A 9,898-nucleotide genomic window follows, 5' to 3' on the forward strand; every position below is an offset into this window, starting at 1 on the left:
GATGAGGACATGGGAATACCACCTCAGCACTAGTGATGATCGAATATGCCCATATTCGAATTCGCGATATTTCGCGAATATTTCGTAAAATATTCGCGATATATTCGCAAATTCGAATATTCGTATTCGTCATCATTTAATTGCGCAAGATCATTGTTACTGGCAGGCAAAGGCAGTATTCGTACAAAATCGATTACATCATATTTACCTAGTGCAATAAAATATACCATCTACATGTTATCTGCTTTTCAATCTTTATTTACCATGTATTAAATAATCGCTAATATTGCGCATGCGCATTGCGATCAATATTAATTAGAATAACGCGACCGGCGGACATGACGTCTTTGTATGCGACGCGACGCGCAGTTGGCTGGCAGAGTTGCAGACAGTAAGAAGATGGTGCGCCGCACATTTAGCGATCGAGAGGAAAAACTGCTTATAACTGTAAGTATCAACTTTTAGTCTTGTTCTTAATGTGAATGCATATTAAAACCTTTTATAGGCGCGTATGCGAAATTATGCTAATTTTTTTTTTTTTATGTCTTGATTTTTCTGGTGATTTTTTTTTTTTGTGGCTTGGATTTTATGTATATAAAGCTGACAAGTAATTAATTACATGCATACTGTACATCCATCCACACAATAAACACCACACATATAGTTCGAAACACTATATACCACTTAACCACTTCAGCCCCCCTAGCTTAATCCCCCTTTATGACCAGACCACTTTTTAGAATTCCGCACTACGCTACTTTCACCGTTTATTGCTCCGTCATACAAATTACCACCCAAATGAATTTTACCCCCTTTTCTTCTCACTAATACAGCTTTCATTTGGTGGTGATCAATGTGGATGAAAAAATCTCTAAAAAATGTGCAAAAAAAAAAAAAAAAGAGGGGAAAGCTGTAAAACTGCGATCGCTAAGGGACCCTTAGGCCTCATTCACACGTCCGCAATTATGTTCCGCAAAATTTTGCGGAACGGAATTGTGGATACATTCAATTCCATGGGGACAGGCTTTGTCCTGCTCAGATCCGGAATTGCGGATCCGCATTTCCGTATCCGCAAAAATGTAGAACATGTCCTATACTTGTCCGCAATTGCGGACAAGAAAAGGCATTTTCTATATAGTTCTGGCAATGTGCGGATCCGCAAAATGCGGAAAGCACATTGCCGGTGTCCGTGTTTTGCGGATCCACATATCCACAGATCCGCAAAACACATACGTTCGTCTGAGTGAGCCTAAAGGGGGGTGATCAGTGACAAGGGGGGGTGACGGGGTGATCAGGGGGGTGACATGGGTGATCAGGGGTTAATCAGTGAGAGAGGGGGTGGGGGGGGCTCTTGTGTGGTGATTGGTGCAGATACTTTCATTTTCCTCCGGTGGTCCCAAGCAAAAGGGACCACCAGAGGAGGGTGTAGGAGCCATATCAGACGCTGTTCACAGAACAGCGTCTGATATGCGTTTTTTTTAACAATCTGCAGCCTGCCAGCGACCGATCATTGCTAGCAGGCTGCAGATTAATTTCTCCTGCGGCGATTACAGCTGCGCACCGCGCAGGCGGCCCGGCGCGTCTTCTCGCCTCTAGCGAGAGGACGCGCCGGCGCTTCCAGGAGGAAAAAACCTCCCGCCGGCAGGACGCGATTATGCGTCCGCCGGTCGGGAGGCGGTTAACCGCAAACACGGGTAATCTATAGATCCGAGTTTATATTGTCTGTCAAAATCTTTTTCGGCAGATCGCCAGTATTTGCTGGTTCATTTAGCATTACCCAGGGTGCACCACGGGGAGGCGAACCAGCTGTACACCCCATAAAGTACCATCACTTAATAGACGGGTACTATATTCTAGGCACTATATAACGCACCAATACTGGGCATGAAGCTCCTGTTCCACCACATCCCAAAGATACTCTATTGGGTTGAGATCTGGTGACTTTGGGGACCATTTTAGTTCAGTGAACTCATTGTCATGTTCAAGAAACCAATTTGAAATGATTAGAGATTTGTGACATGGTGCATTATCCTGCTGGAAGTAGCCATCAGAGGATGGGTACATGGTGGTCATGAAGGGATGGACATGGTCATAAACAATGCTCAGGTAGCCCGTGGCATTTAAACGATGCCCAATTGGCACTAAGGGGCCTAAAGTGTGCCCAGAAAACCTCCCCCACACCATTACACCACCACCAGCCTGCACAGTGGTAACAAGGCATGATGGAGACATGTTCTCATTCTGTTTACACCAAATTCGGACTCTACCATTTGAATGTCTCCTAATCATCAGATCAGGCAACATTTTTTCTAGTCTTCAACAGTCCAGTATTGGTGACCTCATGCAAATTGTAGCCTCTTTTTCCTATTAGTAGTGGTGATGAGTGGTACCCGGTGGGGTCTTCTGCTGTTGTAGTCCATCCGCCTCAAGGTTGTGATTGTGGTGGCTTCACAAATGCTTTGCTGCATACCTCGGCTGTAACGAGTGGTTATTTCAGACAACGTTGCTCTTCTATCAGCTTGAATCAGTCGGCCTATTCTCCTCTGACCTCTAGCATCCACAAGGCATTTTCGCCCACAGGATGGCCGCATACTGGATGTTTTTCCCTTTTCACACCATTCTTTGTAAACCCTAGAAATGGTTGTGCGTGAAAATCCCAGTAACTGAGCAGATTGTGAAATACTCAGACCGGCCCGTCTGGCACCAACAACCATGCCACGCTCAAAATTGCTTAAATCACCTTTCTTTCCCATTCTGACATTCAGTTTGGAGTTCAGGAGATTGTCTTGACCAGGACCACCCCCCTAAATGCATTGAAGCAACTGCCATGTGATTGGTGACTAGATAATTGCATTAATGAGAAATAGAACAGGTGTTCCTAACAATTCTTTAGGTGAGTGTATATTATATGCTTGTATCTTTTATCTTGCAGAGAATGGTAAAGAAGGGGTATGACCGTACCAGGCGGCATGACTCAAAAAAAGAAATAGTTCGCAGCATACAACAAATGCTGAGAGAAAAATTCGCCCGCGAGCACTCTGAAAGTGCAATAGTAAAGAGGTGGTCGGACCTAAAAGGCGAGACCCAGAATTCGTCAGAGAAATATCTGAAAGAGTCTGCCCCGGTAAGATGCTTACTGTAACATTACACAATGTGGATGAGAAATAATGTAATGTACAGTGATGTCTAGAATTATTCATACCCTTGTCTTATTATCACATAAAGTTACGTTAAATCCAAAATACAGCTATCATATATACAAAGACGTTATTCACACTAAAATTAATTATAAGCGATGTACAAAAGGCATTATTGTGGTCCCCCTTTCCATACCAAGGAGAGAAATTCCTGTTTAATTGCAAAAAAAAAAAAAAATCTTGGTATCAACATAGGAAATAACATTAAAGTAATAGCAACATATATACAAAGAACAACTTCACATTAAACTGAAAAATTATAAATTAAACTATACCATACGCTAAGCTATAGATGAAATATAGAATGTATTTTAGGTATTATTTTTTGAAACTATTTACAAGTAATACTGGAAACCCTACCCTTACTATAAAACTAGCTAAAAGACGTTCTACTACCCTAATAATAAACGATGTACCAAAGGCATTATTTAAAAAATATATATATATATATTTCCTTGTGTACTGTTTTTTTTTGAGTAAACATAACTAATTTCACATAAAATTATGTTATTGTATGGTCTCTGATTATTATGCTTATTGATCAGGTTTCCACCATTAATTGTCTCTTGTCAAAGTTCTAAATTTTGGTGAAGACCAAGTCCGCCCCTGAATTTTGTCCTTGTAGTTGTTAATATGTCAAAGGATAGACCTTTCTATCCCCCTTTCCATACCAAGGAGATAATTTCCCTGTTAATTGCAATAAAAAAGCTTCTGGGTATCGACATAGGGATTCCCTGTCAAAAAATACATAACTCCAGGGAGGCTGATAATTTTAACAAGGTTAACATGGCTAACCCAAGAGACATAGATGTCTCTCCAATCATCAACATTTGACTTAATATTAAAGGACTTTAATAAAAAAAAATTAAAAATTAACCGCATAAGATACAGATTAATGGTTAAATTGTTTAGTTATATTCGTTGATTTTCCTGTCTAAATCATTAACAATGTGTAATTACAGGCCAGCCTGTTCCAACAGTGCGCTCAACACCTGCGCACCGGGATATCCACGTGGTGGAGGTCTCTGAGGAGGAGGAAGAGGAGGCAGGCCCCCCCACCGCGATGGAGACGAGCGACACTGCTCCCCCAGATGTCGCCGAACATGTGGAGGTGGAGGTGGAGGAGGAAGGCGGTCCCTCTCAACCCCACACCTCACCGGCTGCCGCAATACCTCCGGCCGAGGTGACCGAGGAGGAGGAGGAGCAAGAGGTGGCCGCACAGTCAGAGGAGGAGGAGGAGCTTGTGACCACCCCACAGCAGGAGGGTAAATATCTACAAAAATCTTTATAAAAATAACTAACAAACCTAATTCTACTTAATTATACTATCAAAGGTAGTTTTGTAATCTTGGTTAGAATTTTTAAAGTAAAAAGTAAGGGTGGGGTTTGAGCAAGGAATGATGGGTGAATGATAAGGGACAGAGCGGCTAGTTTTAACTGGTCTCCCTGTGTCCCTGAGCCAACACCCTGCTGGGTAATGAATGGCAAAGGAAAACAGGGTAGGGAAAAAGGAACAGAAAACCAATACATATTACAGTACACATTTAAACAAATAAAAAAAAGCCTTGATGGCGGTCAGGACACACAAAATGGAATTAAAGTGTAGCCAGAGTCCAGGTACACACACTAAACAGTCAATAATATTAATGTAATAGCAACATATATACAAACAACAACTTAACAGTAAACTGAAAAATTATAAGGTAAACTCTACTAAACTCTAAACAATTCATGAAATATATAAATTTTTAAACTATTGTTTTATCAACTATTTACAAGTAATACTGGAAACGCTAGCCATATTACAAAACTATATGTTAACATACGTACAAAGACTTCATTCACAATAAGCCTAAATAAAATTATTTTAACACTAATCTAGTCTCAAAAATCTTCAAAATATATAATTCTATTGAACACTATATAAAAATCTATTTACAAGTTAAAATGGAAACACTAGCCATACCATATAACTAAATGCTATCTTACATACCTAGACTATATTAACACTAACCCTAGTAATCATTTGAACGCTAATAAACAAAATAAATTAATATAAATTATTTAATTTTTTAACATAAAGTATACTTAAAATATTTACAATTAACAAAAAAGGAAATACTAGCCATACTACAAAAATAATTGATATAATATATACAAATACACTGTTCACACTAACCGTAATCACTAATTTAACCGAATAAAAGTATAACCTAATAAAAAAATATATATATAATCTTTTGGAATAAATCATATTTCATACATTTAAACAGTTAACTATTAACACTAACAATACTACAAAACTGAATTCCATCAATGCCTACAACTGTGACTGATTATCTCTATTTTTATCTTTCACCATAGGGATAAATAATCTAATTAAAAAAATAAAAGGGGTCATAAAAGACCAAAAAAAAAAAAGCGAGGCTTTCCGCCTCCAAATGCAAGAATTGGAGAAGAGGCACCGGCTCCTGGAGAGGCAGAACCAGCGGGATCTGCGCGAGGTCCTGGACCAATTGGAACAATTAAAGAAGCACCGTTAGCTTCTTTGTTTTATTCATTTTATATGTTGGGGCTGAGAGGGGATTGTTATTTTGTTTTATATATATATATTTTTAATTAAAAAACAAAAAAAAAATCAGATAGAGCATAGTCTGATTAAAATATTTTTTTGATTCCAAATTCAAAGTTTCTGTTCTTTTGTTAAAGTATGTACTATATAACTTTGAATTAAGCAAGATTTAGTCCAGTTTGTGAATTATGCAGAGTCCAGTCAGAAAGTGTAATGTCATATATATATTAACAGTGCAGTATAATGCCTACACATAACTTAATCAGGACATTGCAGCTAATCAATTTTATTAGGTATACTTAAAGCAATACAAATTACCTAAATTTAATCCAAAAAAACAAAATGTAAGATAACGGTGTCGTGTAAGGCCCACACAGATAAATACACTAGTTGAGGACAGCAGCAGTGTAAAATAACGGTGTAGTGTGAGGCCTCACGGATTACATACACTAGTGGAGGACAGCAGCATTGTAAGATAACGGTGTAGTGTGAGGCCTCACGGATTACATACACTAGTGGAGGACAGCAGCAGTGTAAGATAACGGTGTAGTGTGAGGCCTCACGGATTACATACACTAGTGGAGGACAGCAGCATTGTAAGATAACGGTGTAGTGTGAGGCCTCACGGATTACATACACTAGTTGAGGACAGCAGCAGTGTAAGATAACGGTGTAGTATGAGGCCTCACGGATTACATACACTAGTTGAGGACAGCAGCAGTGTAAGATAACGGTGTAGTGTGAGGCCTCACGGATTACATACACTAGTGGAGGACAGCAGCAGTGTAAGATAACGGTGTAGTGTGAGGCCTCACGGATTACATACACTAGTGGAGGACAGCAGCATTGTAAGATAACGGTGTAGTGTGAGGCCTCACGGATTACATACACTAGTTGAGGACAGCAGCAGTGTAAGATAACGGTGTAGTATGAGGCCTCACGGATTACATACACTAGTGGAGGACAGCAGCAGTGTAAGATAACGGTGTAGTGTGAGGCCTCACGGATTACATACACTAGTGGAGGACAGCAGCAGTGTAAGATAACAGTGTAGTGTGAGGCCTCACGGATTACATACACTAGTTGAGGACAGCAGCAGTGTAAGATAACGGTGTAGTGTGAGGCCTCACGGATTACATACACTAGTTGATGACAGCAGCAGTGTAAGATAACGTTTTAGTGTAAGGCCTCACGGATTACATACACTAGTGGAGGACAGCAGCAGTGTAAGATAACGGTGTAGTGTGAGGCCTCACGGATTACATACACTAGTTGAGGACAGCAGCAGTGTAAGATAACGGTGTAGTGTGAGGCCTCACGGATTACATACACTAGTGGAGGACAGCAGCAGTGTAAGATAATGTTTTAGTGTAAGGCCTCACGGATTACATACACTAGTTGAGGACAGCAGCAGTGTAAGATAATGTTTTAGTGTAAGGCCTCACGGATTACATACACTAGTTGAGGACAGCAGCAGTGTAAGATAACGGTGTAGTGTAAGGCCTCACGGATTACATACACTAGTTGAGGACAGCAGCAGTGTAAGATAACGGTGTAGTGTGAGGCCTCACGGATTACATACACTAGTGGAGGACAGCAGCAGTGTAAGATAACGGTGTAGTGTGAGGCCTCACGGATTACATACACTAGTGGAGGACAGCAGCAGTGTAAGATAACAGTGTAGTGTGAGGCCTCACGGATTACATACACTAGTTGATGACAGCAGCAGTGTAAGATAACGTTTTAGTGTAAGGCCTCACGGATTACATACACTAGTTGAGGACAGCAGCAGTGTAAGATAACGGTGTAGTGTGAGGCCTCACGGATTACATACACTAGTGGAGGACAGCAGCAGTGTAAGATAACGGTGTAGTGTGAGGCCTCACGGATTACATACACTAGTGGAGGACAGCAGCATTGTAAGATAACGGTGTAGTGTGAGGCCTCACGGATTACATACACTAGTTGAGGACAGCAGCAGTGTAAGATAACGGTGTAGTATGAGGCCTCACGGATTACATACACTAGTGGAGGACAGCAGCAGTGTAAGATAACGGTGTAGTGTGAGGCCTCACGGATTACATACACTAGTGGAGGACAGCAGCAGTGTAAGATAACGGTGTAGTGTGAGGCCTCACGGATTACATACACTAGTTGAGGACAGCAGCAGTGTAAGATAACGGTGTAGTGTGAGGCCTCACGGATTACATACACTAGTGGAGGACAGCAGCAGTGTAAGATAATGTTTTAGTGTAAGGCCTCACGGATTACATACACTAGTTGAGGACAGCAGCAGTGTAAGATAATGTTTTAGTGTAAGGCCTCACGGATTACATACACTAGTTGAGGACAGCAGCAGTGTAAGATAACGGTGTAGTGTAAGGCCTCACGGATTACATACACTAGTGGAGGACAGCAGCAGTGTAAGATAACGGTGTAGTGTGAGGCCTCACGGATTACATACACTAGTGGAGGACAGCAGCAGTGTAAGATAACGGTGTAGTGTGAGGCCTCACGGATTACATACACTAGTGGAGGACAGCAGCAGTGTAAGATAACAGTGTAGTGTGAGGCCTCACGGATTACATACACTAGTTGATGACAGCAGCAGTGTAAGATAACGTTTTAGTGTAAGGCCTCACGGATTACATACACTAGTTGAGGACAGCAGCAGTGTAAGATAACGGTGTAGTGTGAGGCCTCACGGATTACATACACTAGTGGAGGACAGCAGCAGTGTAAGATAACGGTGTAGTATGAGGCCTCACGGATTACATACACTAGTGGAGGACAGCAGCAGTGTAAGATAACGGTGTAGTGTGAGGCCTCACGGATTACATACACTAGTGGAGGACAGCAGCAGTGTAAGATAACGGTGTAGTGTGAGGCCTCACGGATTACATACACTAGTGGAGGACAGCAGCAGTGTAAGATAACGGTGTAGTGTGAGGCCTCACGGATTACATACACTAGTTGAGGACAGCAGCAGTGTAAGATAATGTTTTAGTGTAAGGCCTCACGGATTACATACACTAGTTGAGGACAGCAGCAGTGTAAGATAACGGTGTAGTGTGAGGCCTCACGGATTACATACACTAGTGGAGGACAGCAGCAGTGTAAGATAACGGTGTAGTGTGAGGCCTCACGGATTACATACACTAGTGGAGGACAGCAGCAGTGTAAGATAACGGTGTAGTGTGAGGCCTCACGGATTACATACACTAGTTGAGGACAGCAGCAGTGTAAGATAACGGTGTAGTGTGAGGCCTCACGGATTACATACACTAGTGGAGGACAGCAGCATTGTAAGATAACGGTGTAGTGTGAGGCCTCACGGATTACATACACTAGTGGAGGACAGCAGCAGTGTAAGATAACGGTGTAGTATGAGGCCTCACGGATTACATACACTAGTTGAGGACAGCGGCAGTGTAAGATAACGGTGTAGTGTGAGGCCTCACGGATTACATACACTAGTTGATGACAGCAGCAGTGTAAAATAACGTTTTAGTGTAAGGCCTCACGGATTACATACACTAGTGGAGGACAGCAGCAGTGTAAGATAACGGTGTAGTGTGAGGCCTCACGGATTACATACACTAGTGGAGGACAGCAGCAGTGTAAGATAACGGTGTAGTGTGATGCCTCACGGATTACATACACTAGTTGAGGACAGCAGCAGTGTAAGATAACGGTGTAGTGTGAGGCCTCACGGATTACATACACTAGTTGATGACAGCAGCAGTGTAAGATAACGGTGTAGTGTAAGGCCCACACAGATAAATGATTTGGAGGACAGCAGCATTTTCACGTAGAAGATTATATTACTAAGTAGATTCAAGATCTACTTATAGCTCGTCAAAACATAGCAGAAACAGAATGCAGCATATTCTTATCTTGTATCAGGTAAGTGTTTAAAGGTAAGTTTGACAGTGCTAATAACATTCTTTCAATAATAATGAGACTTGTAAATTAACAAATTATATTATTCTGAGATTTTTGACAAAAAAAAATGTAATGCAACACACAATATTTAGTATCGCAAGCATTGTGTACAGTTTATTTGTCTACAAAATAATATACACATCATATATTTTGTGATGGTTTTTTATAATATAATTTTAAAAAA

The 9,898-nt window shown here is 41.2% G+C and overlaps 1 protein-coding gene across 1 annotated transcript; it reads left to right on the top strand.

The window, feature by feature from the left end:
* The first annotated feature begins 2,869 nt into the window (after window positions 1-2,869).
* LOC120986627 (transcriptional regulator ATRX-like) lies at window positions 2,870-5,764 on the top strand. The gene is made up of 3 exons (XM_040415291.1): window positions 2,870-3,124; window positions 4,160-4,462; window positions 5,562-5,764. The coding sequence occupies exons 2-3, from the start codon at window positions 4,261-4,263 to the stop codon at window positions 5,738-5,740; spliced, it is 381 nt and encodes a 126-aa protein (XP_040271225.1). The 5' UTR covers window positions 2,870-3,124; window positions 4,160-4,260; the 3' UTR covers window positions 5,741-5,764.
* Window positions 5,765-9,898: the final 4,134 nt, after the last annotated feature.

The sequence above is a fragment of the Bufo bufo genome, chromosome 1 (assembly GCF_905171765.1).
Source record: "Bufo bufo chromosome 1, aBufBuf1.1, whole genome shotgun sequence".
In the NCBI taxonomy this organism is placed as follows: Eukaryota; Metazoa; Chordata; class Amphibia; order Anura; family Bufonidae; genus Bufo; species Bufo bufo.